At 56.1% G+C, this 24,608-nt stretch overlaps 1 protein-coding gene across 2 annotated transcripts in view; it reads right to left on the bottom strand.

The window, feature by feature from the left end:
• Positions 1 to 24,608, bottom strand: part of LOC140455418 (nuclear factor 7, ovary-like) — a 145,276-nt gene that overhangs the window by 10,238 nt on the left and 110,430 nt on the right. For both annotated transcript variants that reach the window (XM_072550267.1, XM_072550266.1), the window contains exon 6: positions 796 to 911. In XM_072550267.1, coding sequence (XP_072406368.1) covers positions 796 to 911 — 116 coding nt within the window. The remainder of the gene's footprint in view (positions 1 to 795; positions 912 to 24,608) is intronic.

Raw genomic sequence — 24,608 nt, 5'->3', positions numbered from 1 at the left:
GTCTATGTGTATCTGTGTGTATATCTGTGTGTGTGTGTGTCTGTGTGTATCTGTGTGTGTGTTTGTGTCTATGTGTATCTGTGTGTGTATCTGTGTGTATATATGTGTGTGTGTGTGTCTATGTGTATCTGTGTGTATATATGTGTGTGTGTGTGTATCTGTGTGTATATATATGTGTGTGTGTGTGTGTGTATCTGTGTGTATATATGTGTGTGTGTGTATCTGTGTGTGTATATATGTGTATATATGTGTGTGTGTGTGTGTCTATGTGTATCTGTGTGTGTGTGTGTGTGTATCTGTGTGTGTGTGTGTGTGTGTCTGTGTGTGTGTCTGTGTGTATCTGTGTGTGTATCTGTGTGTATATATGTGTGTGTGTGTGTGTCTGTGTGTGTGTCTGTGTGTATCTGTGTGTGTGTTTGTGTCTATGTGTATCTGTATGTGTATCTGTGTGTATATATGTGTGTGTGTGTGTATCTGTGTGTATATATGTGTGTGTGTGTGTGTGTGTGTCTGTGTGTGTGTCTGTGTGTATCTGTGTGTGTGTTTGTGTCTATGTGTATCTGTATGTGTATCTGTGTGTATATATGTGTGTCTGTGTGTATCTGTGTGTATATATATATATGTGTGTGTGTGTGTGTGTGTGTGTGTCTGTGTGTATCTGTGTGTGTGTTTGTGTCTATGTGTATCTGTATGTGTATCTGTGTGTATATATGTGTGTGTGTGTGTATCTGTGTGTATATATATATATGTGTGTGTGTGTGTGTGTGTGTGTGCAGGTCCTGTTGTTGTGTTTACCTGGCCCGATGTTGTCCTTCATCTCCTTCCACACCCAGTACTGGATGGGCCCTTTAAACAGGCCAGGGCAGAGCCTTGCTGAGAGCACAGACGGCTGGGGAATCTCCTCCCGGGGCCTGCACAGAGGGAGACAAACGGCAATGGCCACAAACGGTCAGTGGGTGGGGAGTGTGGCAGCTTCTAATTCGGCAGGTCAGTGGCTAAAGTGGCCAGCCCCCACCCCCCTGACATACCCCTCCCTTTCCCTCTCCCTCCACCCCTCCCTGCTGGGTTTGACCTTAACAGGATCAGAGGGGGAGGCAGCTCCTGCTTTACGTCCCTGGCTATCTGAGGACGGTGGGTACTGCGGGGGCCTGTGATGAATTATCATCACGGAGAGACCGTGTTTCTGTTTAATAAGTCTCCATCTAGCTTTTCTCAATTTTCCACCTAACAGTTGGTTGTGCCATTTCTTTTGTGATGGTGCCCCCACTGGGGACTGTTTGAACCTGCTGTGTTTTCCAAACAGAACAAGAGTAGAGAGAGCTTTCCTTTCGGCCTTAAAAGTGTAGAGGGAACCCAGTACCCGGCTGGACAGCGCCACGCCAGTGATGTGGCTGTGTCTGGAACTACAGTGGCAGTGTCTGACAGGAGAGTGGGGGCGGTGGGGAAGGGGTGGGGGGGGAGGGGGAAGGAGAGAAGAGTTGGGGAGCCCGGAACTGGAGGCAGGCCTGGTGTTTTCACAGAAGGAGGCGGTCTGGGGCACAGCCCGAGAATGGGCAGGAGATGTGAGAGAGGATGGGGGGGCTGGCAGAGGGTGGGAGCAGGGTAGAGGTCCCAAAGTTAGGGATGGTGGAGTGGGTGGGCACTTCTCCTTGGCCCAAAGGAGCCCCCGAGAGGAGGTATTGCCTCAGCCTGCCCAGCAAGGAGGCAAACACGATACAGGTCCTGCCCCCCTGCCCCCACCCCCCCATTACCCATCCTCTGGAGATTGAATGAAGATTGAGAGTCAGGGAAACTGAGGGCCTCAACTGGATGAAGGGGACCGATTTATCCCTTTCCCCAGGCCGGGGACAACGGCTGGCACAATGATACGAAAGCACAGTGTGCACCAAGGACAGTGTGATGAGGGGGCAATGCGATGAAGGGACAGTGTGATGAAGGGACAGTGTGATGGAGGGGCAGTGTGATGAAGGGACAGTGCGATGAAGGGGCAGTGTGATGAAGGGGCAGTGTGATGAAGGGACAGTGTGATGAAGGGACAGTGTGATGAAGGGACAGTGTGATGAAAGGACAGGGCGATGAAGGGGCAGTGCGATGAAGGGGCAGTGTGATGAAGGGGCAGTGTGATGAAGGGGCAGTGTGATGAAGGGACAGTGCGATGGGGGGCAGTGCGATGAAGGGACAGTGCAATGAAGGGGCAGTGTGATGAAGGGGCAGTGTGATGAAGGGACAGTGTGATGAAGGGACAGTGTGATGAAAGGACAGGGCGATGAAGGGGCAGTGCGATGAAGGGACAGTGCGATGAAGGGACAGTGCGATGAAGGGACAGTGCGATGAAGGGACAGTGTGATGAAAGGACAGGGCGATGAAGGGGCAGTGCGATGAAGGGACAGTGCGATGAAGGGACAGTGCGATGAAGGGGCAGTGCGATGAAGGGGCAGTGTGATGAAGGGACAGTGCGATGAAGGGACAGGGCGATGAAGGGACAGTGTGATGAAGGGGCAGTGTGATGAAGGGGCAGTGCGATGATGGGACAGTGTGATGAAGGGACAGGGCGATGAAGGGACAGGGCGATAAAGGGACAGTGCGATGAAGGGACAGTGTGATGAAGGGGCAGTGCGATGAAGGGACAGTGTGATGAAGGGGCAGTGTGATGAAGGGACAGTGTGATGAAGGGACAGTGTGATGAAAGGACAGGGCGATGAAGGGGCAGTGCGATGAAGGGACAGTGCGATGAAGGGACAGTGCGATGAAGGGACAGTGCGATGAAGGGACAGTGTGATGAAAGGACAGGGCGATGAAGGGGCAGTGCGATGAAGGGACAGTGCGATGAAGGGACAGTGCGATGAAGGGGCAGTGCGATGAAGGGGCAGTGTGATGAAGGGACAGTGCGATGAAGGGACAGGGCGATGAAGGGACAGTGTGATGAAGGGGCAGTGTGATGAAGGGGCAGTGCGATGATGGGACAGGGCGATGAAGGGACAGGGCGATGAAGGGACAGGGCGATGAAGGGACAGTGCGATGAAGGGACAGTGTGATGAAGGGGCAGTGCGATGAAAGGACAGTGCGATGAAGGGACAGTGTGATGAAGGGACAGTGTGATGGAGGGGCAGTGCGATGAAGGGACAGTACGATGAAGGGACAGGGCGATGATGGGACCGTGGGATGATGAGACAGTGCGATGAAGGGACAGTGTGATAAAGGGACAGTGCGATGAAGGGGCAGTGTGATGATGAGACAGTGTGATGAAGGGGCAGTGCGATGAAGGGACAGTGCGATGGACGGACAGTGCGATGACGGGACATTGCGATAAAGGGACAGTGTGATGAAGGGGCAGTGCGATGGAGGGACAGTGCGATGATGAGACCATGCGAGATGAGACAGGGCGATGAAGGGACAGTGTGATGAAGGGGCAGTGCGATGAAGGGACAGGGCGATGAAGGGACAGTGCGATGAAGGGACAGTGTGATGCAGGGACAGTGCGATGAAGGGACAGTGCGATGGGGGGCAGTGCGATGAAGGGAGAGTGTGATGAAGGGACAGTGTGATAAAGGGACAGTGCGATGAAGGGGCAGTGTGATGATGAGACAGTGCGATGAAGGGAGAGTGTGATGAAGGGACAGTGTGATAAAGGGACAGTGCGATGAAGGGGCAGTGTGATGATGAGACAGTGTGATGAAGGGGCAGTGTGATGATGAGACAGTGTGATGAAGGGACAGTGCGATGAAGGGGCAGTGCGATGAAGGGACAGTGCGATGGACGGACAGTGCGATGACGGGACAGTGCGATAAAGGGACAGTGTGATGAAGGGGCAGTGCGATGGAGGGACAGTGCGATGATGAGACCATGCGAGATGAGACAGGGCGATGAAGGGACAGTGTGATGAAGGGGCAGTGCGATGAAGGGACAGGGCGATGAAGGGACAGTGCGATGAAGGGGCAGTGTGATGGAGGGGCAGTGTGATGAAGGGACAGTGCGATGAAGGGGCAGTGCGATGAAGGGATAGTGCGATAAAGGGACAGTGTGACGAAGGGACAGTGCGATGAAGGGGCAGTGCGATGAAGGGACAGTGCGATGAAGGGAGAGTGTGATGAAGGGGCAGTGCGATGAAGGGGCAGTGCGAAAAAGGGACAGTGTGATGAAGGGGCAGTGTGATGAAGGGACAGTGTGATGAAGGGGCAGTGTGATGAAGGGACAGTGCGATGAAGGGTGAGTGTGATGAAGGGGCAGTGTGATGAAGGGGCAGTGCGATGAAGGGTGAGTGTGATGAAGGGGCAGTGTGATGAAGGGGCAGTGCGATGAAGGGAGAGTGTGATGAAGGGAGAATGTGATGAAGGGACAGTGTGATGAAGGGACAGTGCGATGAAGGGACAGTGCGATGAAGGGGCAGTGTGATGAAGGGACAGTGCGATGAAGGGTGAGTGTGATGAAGGGGCAGTGTGATGAAGGGGCAGTGCGATGAAGGGTGAGTGTGATGAAGGGGCAGTGTGATGAAGGGGCAGTGCGATGAAGGGACAGTGCGATGAAGGGGCAGTGTGATGAAGGGACAGTCTGATGAAGGGGCAGTGCGAAAAAGGGACAGTGTGATGAAGGGGCAGTGTGATGAAGGGACAGTGTGATGAAGGGGCAGTGTGATGAAGGGACAGTCTGATGAAGGGGCAGTGTGAAAAAGGGACAGTGTGATGAAGGGGCAGTGTGATGAAGGGACAGTGTGATGAAGGGGCAGTGTGATGAAGGGACAGTGTGATGAAGGGGCAGTGTGATGAAGGGACAGTGCGATGAAGGGGCAGTGTGATGAAGGGGCAGTGTGATGAAGGGACAGTGCGATGAAGGGACAGTCTGATGAAGGGGCAGTGCGAAAAAGGGACAGTGTGATGAAGGGGCAGTGTGATGAAGGGACAGTGTGATGAAGGGGCAGTGTGATGAAGGGACAGTGTGATGAAGGGGCAGTGTGATGAAGGGACAGTGCGATGAAGGGTGAGTGTGATGAAGGGGCAGTGTGATGAAGGGGCAGTGCGATGAAGGGTGAGTGTGATGAAGGGGCAGTGTGATGAAGGGGCAGTGCGATGAAGGGACAGTGCGATGAAGGGGCAGTGTGATGAAGGGACAGTCTGATGAAGGGACAGTGCGATGAAGGGGCAGTGAGATGAAGGGGCAGTGTGATGAAGGGGCAGTGCGATGAAGGGAGAGTGTGATGAAGGGACAGCGTGATGAAGGGACAGTGCGATGAAGGGACAGTGTGATGAAGGGGCAGTGTGATGAAGGGACAGTGCGCTGAAGGGGCTGTGCGATGAAGGGGCAGTGTGATGAAGGGGCAGTGCGATGAAGGGACAGTGCGATGAAGGGGCAGTGTGATGAAGGGACAGTCTGATGAAGGGACAGTGCGATGAAGGGGCAGTGAGATGAAGGGGCAGTGTGATGAAGGGGCAGTGCGATGAAGGGAGAGTGTGATGAAGGGACAGTGTGATGAAGGGACAGTGCGATGAAGAGACCGTGTGATGATGAGACAGGGCGATGAAGGGACAGTGCGATGAAGGGACAGTGCGATGAAGGGACAGCGCGATGAAGGGACAGTGCGATGGAGGGACAGTGCGGTGAAGGGACAGTGTGATGAAGGGACAGGGCGATGAAGGGACAGGGCGATGAAGGGACAGTGCGATGAAGGGGCAATGCGATGAAGGGACAGTGCGATGAAGGGACAGTGTGATGAAGGGACAGTGTGATGAAGGGAAAGTGCGATGAAGGAACAGGGCGATGAAGGGACAGGGCGATGAAGGGACAGTGTGAGGAAGAGACAGAGCGATGAAGGGACAGTGCGATGATGAGACAGGGCGATGATGGGACAATGTGATGAAGGGGCAGTGTGATGATGGGACAATGTGATGAAGGGGCAGTGTGATGAAGGGACAGTGCGATGAAGGGACAGTGCGATGATGGGACAATGTGATGAAGGGACAGTGCGATGAAGGGAGAGTGCGATGAAGGGACAGTGTGATGAAGGGACAGTGCGATGAAGGGAGAGTGCGATGAAGGGACAGTGTGATGAAGGGACAGTGTGATGAAGGGACAGTGCGATGAAGGGACAGTGCGATGAAGGGGCAGTGCGATGAAGGGGCAGTGCGATGAAGGGACAGTGCGATGATGGGACAATGTGATGAAGGGGCAGTGTGATGAAGGGACAGTGCGATGATGGGACAATGTGATGAAGGGGCAGTGTGATGATGGGACAATGTGATGAAGGGGCAGTCTGATGAAGGGACAGTGCGATGAAGGGACAGTGCGATGATGGGACAATGTGATGAAGGGGCAGTGCGATGATGAGACAGTGTGATGATGGGACAGTGTGATGAAGGGGCAGTGTGATGAAGGGACAGTGCGATGATGGGACAGTGCGATGAAGGGGCAGTGTGATGAAGGGGCAGTGCGATGAAGGGACAGTGTGATGATGGGAAATGTGTGATGAAGGGACAGTGCGATGATGGGACAGTGTGATGAAGGGACAGTGTGATGAAGGGACAGTGCGATGAAGGGGCAGTGTGATGAAGGGACAGTGCGATGAAGGGACAGTGCGATGATGGGACAGTGTGATGAAGGGGCAGTGCGATGATGGGACAGTGTGATGAAGGGACAGTGTGATGATGGGACAGTGTGATGAAGAGACAGTGCGATGATGGGACAGTGCGATGAAGGGACAGTGCGATGATGGGACAGTGTGATGAAGACACAGTGTGATGAAGGGACAGTGCTATGATGGGACAGTGCGATGATGGGACAGTGCGATGATGGGACAGTGTGATGAAGGGACAGTGTGATGATGGGACAGTGTGATGAAGAGACAGTGCGATGATGGGACAGTGCGATGAAGGGACAGTGCGATGATGGGACAGTGCGATGATGGGACAGTGTGATGAAGGGGCAGTGCGATGATGGGACAGTGCGATGATGGGACAGTGTGATGAAGGGACAGTGTGATGAAGGGACAGTGTGATGAAGGGGCAGTGCGATGATGGGACAGTGCGATGACGGGACAGTGTGATGAAGGGGCAGTGTGATGAAGGGGCAGTGCGATGATGGGACAGTGCGATGATGGGACAGTGCGATGATGAGACAGTGTGATGAAGGGGCAGTGCGATGATGGGACAGTGCGATGATGAGACAGTGCGATGATGAGACAGTGTGATGAAGGGGCAGTGCGATGATGGGACAGTGCGATGATGAGACAGTGTGATGAAGGGACAGTGCGATGATGGGACAGTGCGATGAAGGGGCAGTGTGATGAAGGGGCAGTGTGATGAAGGGACAGTGCGATGATGGGACAGTGCGATGATGAGACAGTGTGATGAAGGGGCAGTGCGATGATGGGACAGTGCAATGATGAGACAGTGTGATGAAGGGGCAGGGTGATGAAGGGGCAGTGCGATGAAGGGAGAGTGCGATGATGGGACAGTGCGATGATGGGACAGTGAGATGAAGGGGCAGTGTGATGAAGGGACAGTGCGATGAAGGGACAGTGTGATGAAGGGACAGTGCGATGAAGGGGCAGGGTGATGAAGGGACAGTGCGATGAAGGGACAGTGCGATGATGGGACAGTGTGATGAAGGGACAGTGTGATGATGGGACAGTGCGATGATGGGACAGTGCGATGATGGGACAGTGAGATGAAGGGGCAGTGTGATGAAGGGACAGTGCGATGATGGGACAGTGCGATGATGGGACAGTGAGATGAAGGGGCAGTGCGATGAAGGGACAGTGCGATGATGGGACAGTGCGATGATGGGACAGTGCGATGATGGGACAGTGAGATGAAGGGGCAGTGTGATGAAGGGACAGTGCGATGAAGGGACAGTGTGATGAAGGGACAGTGCGATGAAGGGGCAGGGTGATGAAGGGACAGTGCGATGAAGGGACAGTGCGATGATGGGACAGTGTGATGAAGGGACAGTGTGATGAAGGGACAATGCGATGAAGGGACAGTGTGATGAAGGGGCAGAGCGATGATGGGACAGTGTGATGAAGGGGCAGTGTGATGATGGGACAGTGTGATGAAGGGGCAGTGCGGTGATGGGACAGTGCGATGAAGGGACAGTGTGATGAAGGGACAGTGCGATGATGGGACAGTGTGATGAAGGGACAGTGTGATGATGGGACAGTGTGATGAAGGGACAGTGTGATGAAGGGGCAGTGCGATGATGGGACAGTGTGATGAAGGGGCAGTGTGATGAAGGGACAGTGTGATGAAGGGGCAGTGTGATGGAGGGACAGTGTGATGAAGGGACAGTGTGATGAAGGGGCAGTGTGATGAAGGGACAGTGTGATGAAGGGGCAGTGTGATGAAGGGACAGTGCGATGAAGGGACAGTGCGATGAAGGGACAGTGTGATGAAGGGGCAGTGCGATGAAGGGACAGTGCGATGAAGGGGCAGTGTGATGAAGGGGCAGTGCGATAACGGGACAGTGCGATGATGAGACCATGCGATGATGAGACAGTTCGATGAAGGGACAGGGCTATGAAGGGGCTGTGCGATGAAGGGACAGTGCGATGAAGGGACAGGGCGATGAAGGGACAGTGCGATGAAGGGACAGGGCGATGAAGGGGCAGTGTGATGAAGGGACAGTGCGATGAAGGGACAGTGCGATGGAGGGGCAGTAGGATGAAGGGGCAGTGCGATGAAGGGAGAGTGTGATGAAGGGGCAGTGTGATGAAAGGGCAGTGTGATGAAGGGGTAGTGCGATGAAGGGGCACTGCAATGAAGTGATAGTGTGATGAAGGGACAGGGCGATGGAGGGGCAGTGTGATGAAGGCGCAGTGCGATTAAGGGACGGGGCGATGAAGGGACAGGGCGATGAAGGGGCAGTGCAATGAAGGGACAGTGCGATGAAGGGGCAGTGCGATGAAGGCGCAGTGCGATTAAGGGACGGGGCGATGAAGGGACAGGACGATGAAGGGGCAGTGCGATGAAGGGACAGTGCGATGAAGGGGCAGTGCGATGAAGGCGCAGTGCGATTAAGGGACGGGGCGATGAAGGGACAGTGCGATGAAGGGAGAGTGCGATGATGGGACAGTGCGATGGACGGACAGTGCGATGACGGGACAGTGCGATAAAGGGACAGTGTGATGAAGGGGCATTGCGATGGAGGGGCAGTGCGATGTAGGGACAGTGCGATGAAGCGGCAGGGCGATGAAGGGGCAGTGCGATGAAGGGACAGTGCGATGAAGGCGCAGTGCGATGAAGGGACAGTGCGATGAAGGGGCAGTGCGATGAAGGGGCAGTGCGATGAAAGGACAGTGTGATGAAGGGACAGTGTGATGATGGGACAGTGTGATGAAGGGACAGTGTGATGATGGGACAGTGTGATGAAGGGACAGTGTGATGAAGGGGCAGTGCGATGATGGGACAGTGTGATGAAGGGGCAGTGTGATGAAGGGACAGTGTGATGAAGGGGCAGTGTGATGAAGGGACAGTGTGATGAAGGGACAGTGTGATGAAGGGGCAGTGTGATGAAGGGACAGTGTGATGAAGGGGCAGTGTGATGAAGGGGCAGTGTGATGAAGGGACAGTGCGATGAAGGGACAGTGCGATGAAGGGGCAGTGCGATGAAGGGACAGTGCGATGAAGGGGCAGTGTGATGAAGGGGCAGTGCGATAACGGGACAGTGCGATGATGAGACCATGCGATGATGAGACAGTTCGATGAAGGGACAGGGCTATGAAGGGGCTGTGCGATGAAGGGACAGTGCGATGAAGGGACAGGGCGATGAAGGGACAGTGCGATGAAGGGACAGGGCGATGAAGGGGCAGTGTGATGAAGGGACAGTGCGATGAAGGGACAGTGCGATGGAGGGGCAGTAGGATGAAGGGGCAGTGCGATGAAGGGAGAGTGTGATGAAGGGGCAGTGTGATGAAAGGGCAGTGTGATGAAGGGGTAGTGCGATGAAGGGGCACTGCAATGAAGTGATAGTGTGATGAAGGGACAGGGCGATGGAGGGGCAGTGTGATGAAGGCGCAGTGCGATTAAGGGACGGGGCGATGAAGGGACAGGGCGATGAAGGGGCAGTGCAATGAAGGGACAGTGCGATGAAGGGGCAGTGCGATGAAGGCGCAGTGCGATTAAGGGACGGGGCGATGAAGGGACAGGACGATGAAGGGGCAGTGCGATGAAGGGACAGTGCGATGAAGGGGCAGTGCGATGAAGGCGCAGTGTGATTAAGGGACGGGGCGATGAAGGGACAGTGCGATGAAGGGAGAGTGCGATGATGGGACAGTGCGATGGACGGACAGTGCGATGACGGGACAGTGCGATAAAGGGACAGTGTGATGAAGGGGCAGTGCGATGGAGGGACAGTGCGATGATGAGACCATGCGAGATGAGACAGGGCGATGAAGGGACAGTGTGATGAAGGGGCAGTGCGATGAAGGGACAGGGCGATGAAGGGACAGTGCGATGAAGGGGCAGTGTGATGGAGGGGCAGTGTGATGAAGGGACAGTGCGATGAAGGGGCAGTGCGATGAAAGGACAGTGCGATGAAGGGGCAGTGCGATGAAGGGGCAGTGCGATGAAGGGACAGTGCGATGAAGGGGCAGAGTGATGAAGGGACAGTGCGATGAAGGGGCAGTGTGATGAAGGGGCAGTGGGATGAAGGCGCAGTGCGATTAAGGGACTGGGCGATGAAGGGACAGGGCGATGAAGGGGCAGTGCGATGAAGGGGCAGTGCGATGAAGGGGCAGTGCGATGGGGGGCAGTGCGATGAAGGGACTGTGCGGTGACGGGACAGTGCGATGAAGGGACAGTGCGATGAAGGGACAGTGTGATGAAGGGGCAGTGCGATGAAGGGGCAGTGCGATGAAGGGGCAGTGCGATGAAGGGACTGTGCGATGAAGGGACAGTGTGATGAAGGGACAGTGCGATGAAGGGACAGTGCGATGAAGGGACAGTGTGATGAAGGGACAGTGTGATTAAGGGACAGTGCGATGACGGGACAGTGCGATGAAGGGGCAGTGCGATGAAGGGGCAGTGCGATGAAGGGGCAGTGCGAAGAAGGGAGAGTGCGCTGAAGGGACAGTGCGATGAGGGGGCAGTGCGATGGCAGGACAGTGCGACGAAGGGAGAGTGCGATGAAGGGGCAGTGCGATGAAGGGGCAGTGCGATGAAGGGACAGGGCGATGAAGGGACAGTGCGATGAAGGGTCAGGGCGATGAAGGGACAGTGCGATGAAGGGACAGTCCGATGATGGGACAGTGTGATGAAGGCACAGGGCGATGAAGGGGCAGTGTGATGAAGGGACAGGGTGATGAAGGGGCAGTGTGATGAAGGGGCAGTGTGATGAAGGGACAGGGTGATGAAGGGACAGTGTGATGAAGGGACAGTGCGATGACGGGACAGTCCGATGATGGGACAGTGTGATGAAGGGACAGTGCGATGAAGGGAGAGTGCGATGAAGGGACAGTGCGATGATGGGACCGTGCGATGATGGGACCGTACGATGATGAAGGCGCAGTACGATGAAGGGGCAGTGCGATGACGGGACAGTGCGATGGAGGGACTGTGTGATGAAGGGGCAGGGTGATGAAGGGACAGTGTGATGAAGGGACAGTGTGATGAAGGGACAGTGCGATGAAGGGAGAGTGTGATGAAGGGACAGTGTGATGAAGGGACAGTGTGATGAAGGGACAGTGCGATGAAGGGAGAGTGTGATGAAGGGACAGTGCGATGAAGGGACAGTGTGATGCAGGGACAGTGCGATGAAGGGACAGTGCGATGGGGGGCAGTGCGATGAAGGGACAGTGTGATGAAGGGACAGTGTGATGAAAGGACAGTGTGATGAAGGGACAGTGTGATGAAGGGACAGTGCGATGAAGGGACAGTGCGATGATGGGACCGTGCGATGATGAAGGCGCAGTACGATGAAGGGGCAGTGCGATGACGGGACAGTGCGATGGAGGGACAGTGTGATGAAGGGACAGTGCGATGATGGGGCAGTGCGATGAAGGGGCAGTGTGATGAAGGGACAGTGTGATGAAGGGACAGTGCGATGGGGGGCAGTGTGATGAAGGGACAGTGTGATGAAGGGGCAGTGCGATGAAGGGACAGGGCGATGAAGGGGCAGTGTGATGAAGGGACAGTGCGATGAAGGGACAGTGCGATGAAGGGGCATTGCGATGAAGGGGCAGTGCGATGAAGGGGCAGTGTGATGAAGGGACAGTGTGATGAAGGGACAGTGCGATGGGGGGCAGTGTGATGAAGGGACAGTGCGATGAAGGGACAGTGCGATGAAGGGGCATTGCGATGAAGGGGCAGTGCGATGAAGGGGCAGTGTGATGAAGGGACAGTGCGATGAAGGGGCAGTGTGATGAAGGGGCAGTGGGATGAAGGGGCAGTGCGATTAAGGGACTGGGCGATGAAGGGACAGGGCGATGAAGGGACAGTGCGATGAAGGGGCATTGCGATGAAGGGGCAGTGCGATGAAGGGACAGTGCGATGAAGGGACAGTGTGATGAAGGGGCAGTGCGATGAAGGGGCAGTGCGATGAAGGGACTGTGCGGTGAAGGGACAGTGCGATGAAGGGACAGTGCGATGAAGGGACAGTGTGATGAAGGGGCAGTGCGATGAAGGGACAGTGCGATGGGGGGCAGTGCGATGAAGGGACTGTGCGGTGAAGGGACAGTGCGATGAAGGGACAGTGCGATGAAGGGGCAGTGCGATGAAGGGACTGTGCGATGAAGGGACAGTGTGATGAAGGGACAGTGCGATGAAGGGACAGTGTGATGAAGGGGCAGTGCGATGAAGGGACAGTGCGATGACGGGACAGTGCGATGAAGGGGCAGTGCGATGAAGGGGCAGTGCGATGAAGGGGCAGTGCGAAGAAGGGACAGTGCGATGAAGGGGCAGTGTGATGAAGGGGCAGTGCGATGAAGGGGCAGGGCGATGAAGGGGCAGTGTGATGAAGGGGCAGTGCGATGAAGGGGCAGTGTGATGAAGGGGCAGTGCGATGAAGGGGCAGTGTGATGAAGGGGCAGTGTGATGAAGGGACAGTGCGATGAAGGGACAGTGTGATGAAGAGACAGTGCGATGAGGGGGCAGTGCGATGGCGGGACAGTGCGACGAAGGGAGAGTGCGATGAAGGGGCAGTGCGATGAAGGGGCAGTGCGATGAAGGGACAGTGCGATGAAGGGGCAGTGTGATGAAGGGACAGTGCGATGAAGGGTCAGGGCGATGAAGGGACAGTGCGATGAAGGGACAGTCCGATGATGGGACAGTGTGATGAAGGCACAGGGCGATGAAGGGGCAGTGTGATGAAGGGACAGGGTTATGAAGGGGCAGTGTGATGAAGGGGCAGTGTGATGAAGGGACAGGGCGATGAAGGGGCAGTGTTATGAAGGGACAGTGCGATGACGGGACAGTCCGATGATGGGACAGTGTGATGAAGGGACAGTGCGATGAAGGGAGAGTGCGATGAAGGGACAGTGCGATGATGGGACCGTGCGATGATGGGACCGTGCGATGATGAAGGCGCAGTACGATGAAGGGGCAGTGCGATGACGGGACAGTGCGATGGAGGGACAGTGTGATGAAGGGGCAGTGTGATGAAGGGACAGTGCGATGAAGGGACAGTGTGATGAAGGGACAGTGCAATGAAGGGACAGTGTGATGAAGGGACAGTGCGATGAAGGGAGAGTGTGATGAAGGGGCAGTGTGATGAAGGGACAGTGCGATGAAGGGACAGTGTGATGAAGGGACAGTGTGATGAAGGGACAGTGTGATGAAGGGACAGTGCGATGATGGGACCGTGCGATGATGAAGGCGCAGTACGATGAAGGGGCAGTGCGATGACGGGACAGGGCGATGAAGGGACAGGGCGATGAAGGGAGAGTGCGATGAAGGGACAGTGCGATGATGGGACCGTGCGATGATGGGACCGTGCGATGATGAAGGCGCAGTACGATGAAGGGGCAGTGCGATGACGGGATAGTGCGATGGAGGGACAGTGTGATGAAGGGACCGTGCGATGATGGGGCAGTGCGATGAAGGGGCAGTGCGATGAAGGGGCAGTGCGATGACAGGATAGTGCGATGAAAGGACAGTACAATGAAGGGACCATGCGATGGTGGGACAGTGCAATGATGGTACCGTGCGATGATGAGACAGACGATGAAGGGGCAGTGCGATGATGGGACAGTGGGATGAAGGGGCAGTGCGATGAAGGGGCAGTGGGATGAAGGGGCAGGGCGATGAAGGGGCAGTGTGATGAAGGGGAAGTGTGATGAAGGGGCAGTGTGATGCAGGGGCAGGGCGATGAAGGGACAGTGCGATGAAGGGACAGTGCGATGATGGGACAGTGTGATGAAGGGACAGTGCGATGAAGGGACAGTGCGATGAAGGGGCACTGCATGAAGTGATAGTGTGATGAAGGGGCAGTGCGATGAAGGGGCACTGCGATGAAGTGATAGTGTGATGAAGGGACAGGGCGATGAATGGACAGTGTGATGAAGGGGCAGTGTGATGAAGGGGCAGTGCGATGAATGGACAGTGTGATGAAGGGGCAGTGCGATGAAGGGGCAGGGCGATGAAGGGACAGTGCGATGAAGTGATAGTGTGATGAAGCGACAGGGCGATGAAGGGGCAGTGTGATGAAGGGACAGTGCGAGGAAGGGACAGTGTGATGAAGGGGCAGTGCGATGAAGGGGCAGGGCGATGAAGGGGCAGGGCGATGAAGGGGCAGTGCGATGAAGGGGCAGTGCGATGAAGGGGCAGTGTGATGAAGGGGCAGTGCGATGAAGGGACAGTGCGATGAAGGGGCAGTGTGATGAAGGGGCAGTGCGATGAAGGGGCAGGGCGATGAAGGGGCAGTGTGATGAAGGGGCAGTGCGATGAAGGGGCAGTGTGATGAAGGGGCAGTGCGATGAAGGGGCAGTGTGATGAAGGGGCAGTGTGATGAAGGGGCAGTGCGATGAAGGGGCAGTGTGATGAAGGGGCAGTGCGATGAAGGCGCAGTGCGATTAAGGGACGGGGCGATGAAGGGACAGGGCGATGAAGGGGCAGTGGGATGAAAGGGCAGTGCGATGAAGGGACAGTGCGATGAAGGCGCAGTGCGATTAAGGGACGGGGTGATGAAGGGACAGGGCGATGAAGGGGCAGTGCGATGAAGGGACAGTGCGATGAAGGGGCAGTGCGATGAAGGCGCAGTGCGATTAAGGGACGGGGCGATGAAGGGACAGGACGATGAAGGGGCAGTGCGATGAAGGGACAGTGCGATGAGGGGGCAGTGCGATGAAAGCGCAGTGCGATTAAGGGACGGGGCGATGAAGGGACAGTGCGATGAAGGGAGAGTGCGATGATGGGACAGTGCGATGGACGGACAGTGCAATGACGGGACAGTGCGATAAAGGGACAGTGTGATGAAGGGGCATTGCGATGGGGGGACAGTGCGATGAAGGCGCAGGGCGATGAAGGGACACTGCGATGAAGGCGCAGTGCGATGAAGGGACAGTGCGATGAAGGGGCAGTGCGATGAAGGGGCAGTGCGATGAAGGGACAGTGCGAAGAAGGGGCAGTGCGATGAAGGGGCAGTGCGATGAAGGGGCAGTGCGATGAAGGGACAGTGCGATGAAGGGGCAGTGCGATGAAGGGGCAGTGCGATGAAGGGGCAGTGTGATGAAGGGACAGTGCAATGAAGGGGCAGTGTGATGAAGGGGCAGTGGGATGAAGGGGCAGTGCGATTAAGGGACTGGGCGATGAAGGGACAGGGCGATGAAGGGTCAGGGCGATGAAGGGACAGTGCAATGAAGGGACAGTCCGATGATGGGACAGTGTGATGAAGGCACAGGGCGATGAAGGGGCAGTGTGATGAAGGGACAGGGTGATGAAGGGGCAGTGTGATGAAGGGGCAGTGTGATGAAGGGAGATCGCGATGAAGGGACAGTGCGATGAGGGGGCAGTGCGATGGCGGGACAGTGCGACGAAGGGAGAGTGCAATGAAGGGGCAGTGTGATGAAGGGGCAGTGCGATGAAGGGACAGGGCGATGAAGGGACAGTGCGATGAAGGGTCAGGGCGATGAAGGGACAGTGTGATGAAGGGACAGTGCGATGGGGGGCAATGCGATGAAGGGACAGTGTGATGAAGGGACTGTGCGATGAAGGGACAGTGTGATGAAGGGGCAGTGCGATGAAGGGACAGTGCGATGAAGGGGCAGTGCGATGAAGGGACAGTGTGATGAAGGGACAGTGCGATGAAGGGACAGTGCAATGAAAGGACAGTGTGATGAAGGGACAGTGCGATGAAGGGACTGTGCGATGAAGGGACAGTGTGATGAAGGGACAGTGCGATGAAGGGACAGTGCGATGAAGGGACAGTGTGATGAAGGGACAGTGTGATTAACGGACAGTGCGATGACGGGACAGTGCGATGAAGGGGCAGTGCGATGAAGGGGCAATGTGAAGAAGGGAGAGTGCGCTGAAGGGACAGTGCGATGAGGGGGCAGTGCGATGGCGGGACAGTGCGACGAAGGGAGAGTGCGATGAAGGGGCAGTGCGATGAAGGGGCAGTGCGATGAAGGGACAGTGCGATGAAGGGTCAGGGCGATGAAGGGACAGTGCGATGAAGGGACAGTCCGATGATGGGACAGTGTGATGAAGGCACAGTGCGATGAAGGGGCAGTGTGATGAAGGGACAGGGTGATGAAGGGGCAGTGTGATGAAGGGGCAGTGTGATGAAGGGACAGGGCGATGAAGGGGCAGTGTGATGAAGGGACAGTGCGATGACGGGACAGTCCGATGATGGGACAGTGTGATGAAGGGACAGTGCGATGAAGGGAGAGTGCGATGAAGGGACAGTGCGTTGAAGGGGCAGTGCGATGAAGGGGCAGTGCGATGAAGGGACAGGGCGATGAAGGGACAGTGCGATGAAGGGTCAGGGCGATGAAGGGACAGTGCGATGAAGGGACAGTCCGATGATGGGACAGTGTAATGAAGGCACAGGGCGATGAAGGGGCAGTGTGATGAAGGGACTGGGTGATGAAGGGGCAGTGTGATGAAGGGGCAGTGTGATGAAGGGACAGGGCGATGAAGGGGCAGTGTGATGAAGGGACAGTGCGATGACGGGTCAGTCCGATGATGTGACAGTGTGATGAAGGGACAGTGCGATGAAGGGAGAGTGCGATGAAGGGACAGTGCGATGATGGGACCGTGAGATGATGGGACCGTGCGATGATGAAGGCGCAGTACGATGAAGGGGCAGTGCGATGACGGGACAGTGCGATGGAGGGACAGTGTGATGAAGGGACAGTGCGATGATGGGGCAGTGCGATGAAGGGGCAGTGCGATGAAGGGGCAGTAGGATGACGGGATAGTGCGATGAAAGGACAGTACAATGAAGGGACCATGCGATGATGGGACAGTGCAATGATGGGACCGTGCGATGATGAGACAGGGCGATGAAGGGGCAGTGCGATGATGGGACAGTGGGATGAAGGGGCAGTGTGATGAAGGGGCAGTGGGATGAAGGGGCAGGGCGATGAAGGGGCAGTGTGATGAAGGGGCAGTGTGATGAAGCGGCAGTGCGATGAAGGGACAGTGTGATGATAATGGACAGTGTGATGAAGGGACAGTGCGATGATGGGACAGTGTGATGAAGGGACAGTGCGATGAAGGGACAGTGCGATGATGGGACAGTGTGATGAAGGGACAGTGCGATGAAGGGGCACTGCGATGAAGTGATAGTGTGATGAAGGGACAGTGCGATGAAGGGACAGTGCGATGAAGGGGCAGGGCGATGAAGGGGCAGGGCGATGAAGTGGCAGTGCGATGAAGGGACAGTGTGATGAAGGGGCAGTGTGATGAAGGGGCAGGGCGATGAAGGGGCAGTGCGATGATGGGACAGTGTGATGAAGGGGCAGTGTGATGAAGGGGCAGTGCGATAAAGGGACAGTGTGATGAAGGGACAGTGCGATGAAGGGGCAGGGCGATGAAGGGACAGTGTGATGAAGGGACAGGGCGATGAAGGGGCAGTGCGATGAAGGGACAGTGTGATGAAGGGACAGTGCGATGAAGGGGCAGGGCGATGAAGGGGCAGTGCGATGATGGGACAGTGTGATGAAGGGGCAGTGTGATGAAGGGGCAGTGCGATAAAGGGACAGTGTGATGAAGGGACAGTGCGATAAAGGGACAGTGCGATGACGGGACAGTGTGATGAAGGGGCAGAGCGATGATGGGACAGTGTGATGAAGGTGCAGTGTGATGAAGGGGCAGTGTGAAGAAGGGACAGTGCGATGAAGGGACAGTGCGATGAAGGGACAGTGCGATGATGGGGCAGTGCGATAAAGGGACAGTGTGATGAAGGGACAGTGCGATGACGGGACAGTGCGATGACGGGACAGTGTGATGAAGGGGCAGTGCGATGATGGGACAGTGTGATGAACGGGCAGTGTGATGAAGGGGCAGTGTGATGAAGGGACAGTGCGATGAAGGGACAGTGCGATGAAGGGAGAGTGCGATGAAGGGACAGTGTGATGAAGGGGCAGGGCAATGAAGGGACAATGCGATGATGGGACAGTGCGATGACGGGACAGTGCGATGAAGGGACAGTGCGATGAAGGGACAGTGCGATGAAGGGACAGTGCGATGAAGGGGCAGTGTGATGAAGGGACAGTGCGATGAAGGGACATTGCGATGAAGGGGCAGTGCGATGAAGGGACAGTGCGATGAAGGGACAGTGCGATGAAGGGAAAGTGCGATGAATGGACAGTGCAATGATGGGACCGTGCGATGATGAGACAGGGCGATGAAGGGACAGTGTGATGATGGGACCGTGCGATGATGAGACAGTGCGATGAAGGGACAGTGTGATGTAGGGACAGTGCGATGGGGCGCAGTGCGATGAAGGGACAGTGCGATGAAGGGGCAGTGCGATGAAGGGACAGTGCGATGAAGGGGCAGTGCGATGACGGGACAGTGTGATGAAGGGACAGTGTGATTAAGGGACAGTGCGATGACGGGACAGTGCGATGAAGGGGCAGTGCGATGGCGGGGCAGTGCGATGAAGGGACAGTGCGATGAAGGGACAGTGCGATGACGGGACATTGTGATGAAGGGACAGTGTGAATAAGGGACAGTGCGATGACGGGACAGTGCGATGAAGGGGCAGTGCGATGGAGGGGCAGTGCGATGAAGGGACTGTGCGATGAAGGGACAGTGTGATGAAGGGACAGTGCGATGAAGGGACAGTGTGATGAAGGGACAGTGTGATGAAGGGACAGTGTGATTAAGGGACAGTGCGATGACGGGACAGTGCGATGAAGGGGCAGTGCGAAGAAGGGAGAGTGCGCTGAAGGGACAGTGCGATGAGGGGTCAGTGCAATGGCGGGACAGTGCGACGAAGGGAGAGTGCGATGAAGGGGCAGTGCGATGAAGGGGCAGTGCGATGAAGGGACAGGGCGATGAAGGGACTGTGCGATGAAGGGTCAGGGCGATGAAGGGACAGTGCGATGAAGGGACAGTCCGATGATGGGACAGTGTGATGAAGGCACAGGGCGATGAAGGGGCAGTGTGATGAAGGGACAGTGCGATGAAGGGACAGTCCGATGATGGGACAGTGTGATGAAGGCACAGGGCGATGAAGGGTCAGGGCGATGAAGGGACAGTGCGATGAGGGGGCAGTGCGATGGCGGGACAGTGCGATGAAGGGGCAGTGCGAAGAAGGGAGAGTGCGCTGAAGGGACAGTGCGATGAGGGGTCAGTGCAATGGCGGGACAGTGCGATGAAGGGAGAGTGCGATGAAGGGGCAGTGCGATGAAGGGGCAGTGCGATGAAGGGACAGGGCGATGAAGGGACAGTGCGATGAAGGGTCAGGGCGATGAAGGGACAGTGTGATGAAGGGACAGTGTGATGGGGGGCAGTGCGATGAAGGGACAGTGTGATGAAGGGACAGTGCGATGGGGGGCAGTGCGATGAAGGGACAGTGCGATGAAGGGGCAGTGTGATGAAGGGACAGTGCGATGGGGGGCAGTGCGATGAAGGGGCAGTGTGATGAAGGGACTGTGCGATGAAGGGACAGTGCGATGAAGGGGCAGTGCGATGAAGGGACTGTGCGATGAAGGGACAGTGTGATGAAGGGGCAGTGCGATGAAGGGACAGTGCGATGAAGGGGCAGTGCGATGAAGGGACTGTGCGATGAAGGGACAGTGTGATGAAGGGACAGTGCGATGAAGGGACAGTGCGATGAAGGGACAGTGTGATGAAGGGACAGTGTGATTAAGGGACAGTGCGATGACGGGACAGTGCGATGAAGGGGCAGTGCGATGAAGGGGCAGTGCGAAGAAGGGAGAGTGCGCTGAAGGGACAGTGCGATGAGGGGGCAGTGCGATGGCGGGACAGTGCGACGAAGGGAGAGTGCGATGAAGGGGCAGTGCGATGAAGGGGCAGTGCGATGAAGGGACAGTGCGATGAAGGGTCAGGGCGATGAAGGGACAGTGCGATGAAGGGACAGTCCGATGATGGGACAGTGTGATGAAGGCACAGGGCGATGAAGGGGCAGTGTGATGAATGGACAGGGTGATGAAGGGGCAGTGTGATGAAGGGGCAGTGTGATGAAGGGACAGGGCGATGAAGGGGCAGTGTGATGAAGGGACAGTGCGATGACGGGACAGTCCGATGATGGGACAGTGTGATGGAGGGACAGTGCGATGAAGAGACAGTGCGATGAAGGGAGAGTGCGATGAAGGGACAGTGCGATGAAGGGGCAGTGCGATGAAGGGACAGGGCGATGAAGGGACAGTGCGATGAAGGGTCAGGGCGATGAAGGGACAGTGCGATGAAGGGACAGTCCAATGATGGGACAGTGTGATGAAGGCACAGGGCGATGAAGGGGCAGTGCGATGAAGGGAGAGTGCGATGAAGGGACAGTGCGATGAAGGGGCAGTGCGATGAAGGGACAGGGCGATGAAGGGACAGGGCGATGAAGTGACAGTGCGATGAAGGGTCAGGGCGATGAAGGGACAGTGCGATGAAGGGACAGTCCAATGATGGGACAGTGTGATGAAGGCACAGGGCGATGAAGGGGCAGTGTGATGAAGGGACAGGGTGATGAAGGGGCAGTGTGATGAAGGGGCAGTGTGATGAAGGGACAGTGCGATGACGGGACAGTCCGATGATGGGACAGTGTGATGAAGGGACAATGCGATGAAGGGAGAGTGCGATGAAGGGACAGTGCGATGATGGGACCGTGCGATGATGAAGGCGCAGTACGATGAAGGGGCAGTGCGATGACGGGACAGTGCGATGGAGGGACAGTGTGATGAAGGGACAATGCGATGATGGGGCAGTGCGATGAAGGGGCAGTGCGATGATGAGACAGGGTGATGAAGGGGCAGTGTGATGAAGGGGCAGTGCGATGAAGGGGCAGTGCGATGATGGGACAGTGGGATGAAGGGGCAGTGTGATGAAGGGGCACTGTGATGAAGGGACTGGGTGATGAAGGGGCAGTGTGATGAAGGGGCAGTGTGATGAAGGGACAGTGGGATGAAGGTGCAGTGTGATGAAGGGGCAGTGTGATGAAGGGACAGTGCGATGAAGGGACAGTGTGATGAAGGGACAGTGCGATGAAGGGACAGTGCGATGAAGGGAGAGTGCGATAAATGGACAGTGCGATGATGGGGCAGTGCGATAAAGGGACAGTGTGATGAAGGGACAGTGCGATAAAGGGACAGTGCGATGACGGGACAGTGTGATGAAGGGGCAGTGCGATGATGGGACAGTGCGATGAAGGGACAGTGTGATGAAGGGGCAGTGTGATGAAGGGACAGTGTGATGAAGGGACAGTGTGATGGAGGGGCAGTGTGATGAAGGGGCAGTGCGATGAAGGGGCAGTGTGATGAAGGGACAGTGCGATGAAAGGACAGTGCGATGAAGGGACAGTGCGATGACGGGACAGTGCGATGTAGGGGCAGTGTGATGAAGGGGCAGTCAGATGAAGGGGCAGTGTAATGAAGGGACAGGTCATGAAGGGACAGTGTGATGAAGGGGCAGTGTGATGAAGGGACAGTGCGATGAAGGGGCACTGCGATGAAGGGACAGTGTGATGAAGGGGCAGTGTGATGAAGGGGCAGTGTGATGAAGGGACAGTGCGATGAAGGGGCAGTGTGATGAAGGGACAGGGCGATGAAGGGACAGTGCGATGAAGGGGCACTGCGATGAAGGGACAGTGCAGTGAAGGGACATTGCGATGAAGGGACAGTGCGATAATGAGACAGTGCGATGAAGGGAGAGTGCGATGAAGGGACATTGCGATGAAGGGACAGTGCGATGATGAGTCAGTGCGATGATGGGACAGTGCGATGAAGGGAGAGTGCGATGAAGGGACAGTGTGATGAAGGGGCAGTGCGATGAAGGGACAGTGCGATGATGAGACAGTGCGATGATGGGTCAGTGCGATGAAGGGACAGTGTGATGAAGGGGCAGTGTAATGAAGGGGCAGTGCGATGAAGGGACAGTGCGATGAAGGGGCAGTGCGATGAAGGGACAGGTTCGATGATGGGACAGTGCGATGAAGGGACAGTGCGATGAAGGGACAGTGTGATGAAGGGGCAGTGTGATGAAGCGGCAGTGCGATGACGGGACAGTGCGATAAAGGGGCAGTGCGATGAAGGGACAGTGCGATGAAGGGACAGTGCGATGATGGGACAGTGCCATAATGGGACAGTGCGATGAAGGGACAGTGTGATGAAGGGACAGTGGGGTGAAGGGACATTGCGATGAAGGGACAGTGTGATGAAGGGGCAGTGTGATGAAGGGGCAGTGTGATGAAGAGGCAGTGTGATGAAGGGGCAGTGTGATGGGGGGCAGTGTGATGAAGGTACAGTGGGATGAAGGGAAAGTGCGATGACGGGACAGTGCGATGAAGGGGCAGTGCGTTGAAGGGACAGTGCGATGAAGGGGCAGTGCGATGAAAGGGCAGTGTGATGAAGGGGCAGTGCGATGAGGGGGCAGTGCGATGAAGGGAGAGTGCGATGCAGGGGCAGTGTGATGAAGGGACAGTGTGATGAAGGGACAGTGTGATGAAGGGGCAGTGCGATGATGGGACAGTGTGATGAAGGGACAGTGCGATGAAGGGACAGTGCGATGATGGGACAGTGTGATGAAGGGACAGTGTGATGAAGGGGCAGTGCGATGAAGGGACAGTGCGATGAAGGGGCAGTGCGATGAAGGGACAGTGTGATGAAGGGACAGTGCGATGAAGGGACAGTGCAATGAAAGGACAGTGTGATGAAGGGACAGTGCGATGAAGGGACTGTGCGATGAAGGGACAGTGTGATGAAGGGACAGTGCGATGAAGGGACAGTGCGATGAAGGGACAGTGTGATGAAGGGACAGTGTGATTAACGGACAGTGCGATGACGGGACAGTGCGATGAAGGGGCAGTGCGATGAAGGGGCAATGTGAAGAAGGGAGAGTGCGCTGAAGGGACAGTGCGATGAGGGGGCAGTGCGATGGCGGGACAGTGCGACGAAGGGAGAGTGCGATGAAGGGGCAGTGCGATGAAGGGGCAGTGCGATGAAGGGACAGTGCGATGAAGGGTCAGGGCGATGAAGGGACAGTGCGATGAAGGGACAGTCCGATGATGGGACAGTGTGATGAAGGCACAGTGCGATGAAGGGGCAGTGTGATGAAGGGACAGGGTGATGAAGGGGCAGTGTGATGAAGGGGCAGTGTGATGAAGGGACAGGGCGATGAAGGGGCAGTGTGATGAAGGGACAGTGCGATGACGGGACAGTCCGATGATGGGACAGTGTGATGAAGGGACAGTGCGATGAAGGGAGAGTGCGATGAAGGGACAGTGCGTTGAAGGGGCAGTGCGATGAAGGGGCAGTGCGATGAAGGGACAGGGCGATGAAGGGACAGTGCGATGAAGGGTCAGGGCGATGAAGGGACAGTGCGATGAAGGGACAGTCCGATGATGGGACAGTGTAATGAAGGCACAGGGCGATGAAGGGGCAGTGTGATGAAGGGACTGGGTGATGAAGGGGCAGTGTGATGAAGGGGCAGTGTGATGAAGGGACAGGGCGATGAAGGGGCAGTGTGATGAAGGGACAGTGCGATGACGGGTCAGTCCGATGATGTGACAGTGTGATGAAGGGACAGTGCGATGAAGGGAGAGTGCGATGAAGGGACAGTGCGATGATGGGACCGTGAGATGATGGGACCGTGCGATGATGAAGGCGCAGTACGATGAAGGGGCAGTGCGATGACGGGACAGTGCGATGGAGGGACAGTGTGATGAAGGGACAGTGCGATGATGGGGCAGTGCGATGAAGGGGCAGTGCGATGAAGGGGCAGTAGGATGACGGGATAGTGCGATGAAAGGACAGTACAATGAAGGGACCATGCGATGATGGGACAGTGCAATGATGGGACCGTGCGATGATGAGACAGGGCGATGAAGGGGCAGTGCGATGATGGGACAGTGGGATGAAGGGGCAGTGTGATGAAGGGGCAGTGGGATGAAGGGGCAGGGCGATGAAGGGGCAGTGTGATGAAGGGGCAGTGTGATGAAGCGGCAGTGCGATGAAGGGACAGTGTGATGATAATGGACAGTGTGATGAAGGGACAGTGCGATGATGGGAC

This window comes from Chiloscyllium punctatum, chromosome 30 (assembly GCF_047496795.1).
Source record: "Chiloscyllium punctatum isolate Juve2018m chromosome 30, sChiPun1.3, whole genome shotgun sequence".
NCBI classification, from domain to species: Eukaryota; Metazoa; Chordata; class Chondrichthyes; order Orectolobiformes; family Hemiscylliidae; genus Chiloscyllium; species Chiloscyllium punctatum.
The sequence above is the reverse complement of the archived record's forward strand: the minus strand, read 5'-3'. Positions and strand labels throughout refer to the sequence as shown.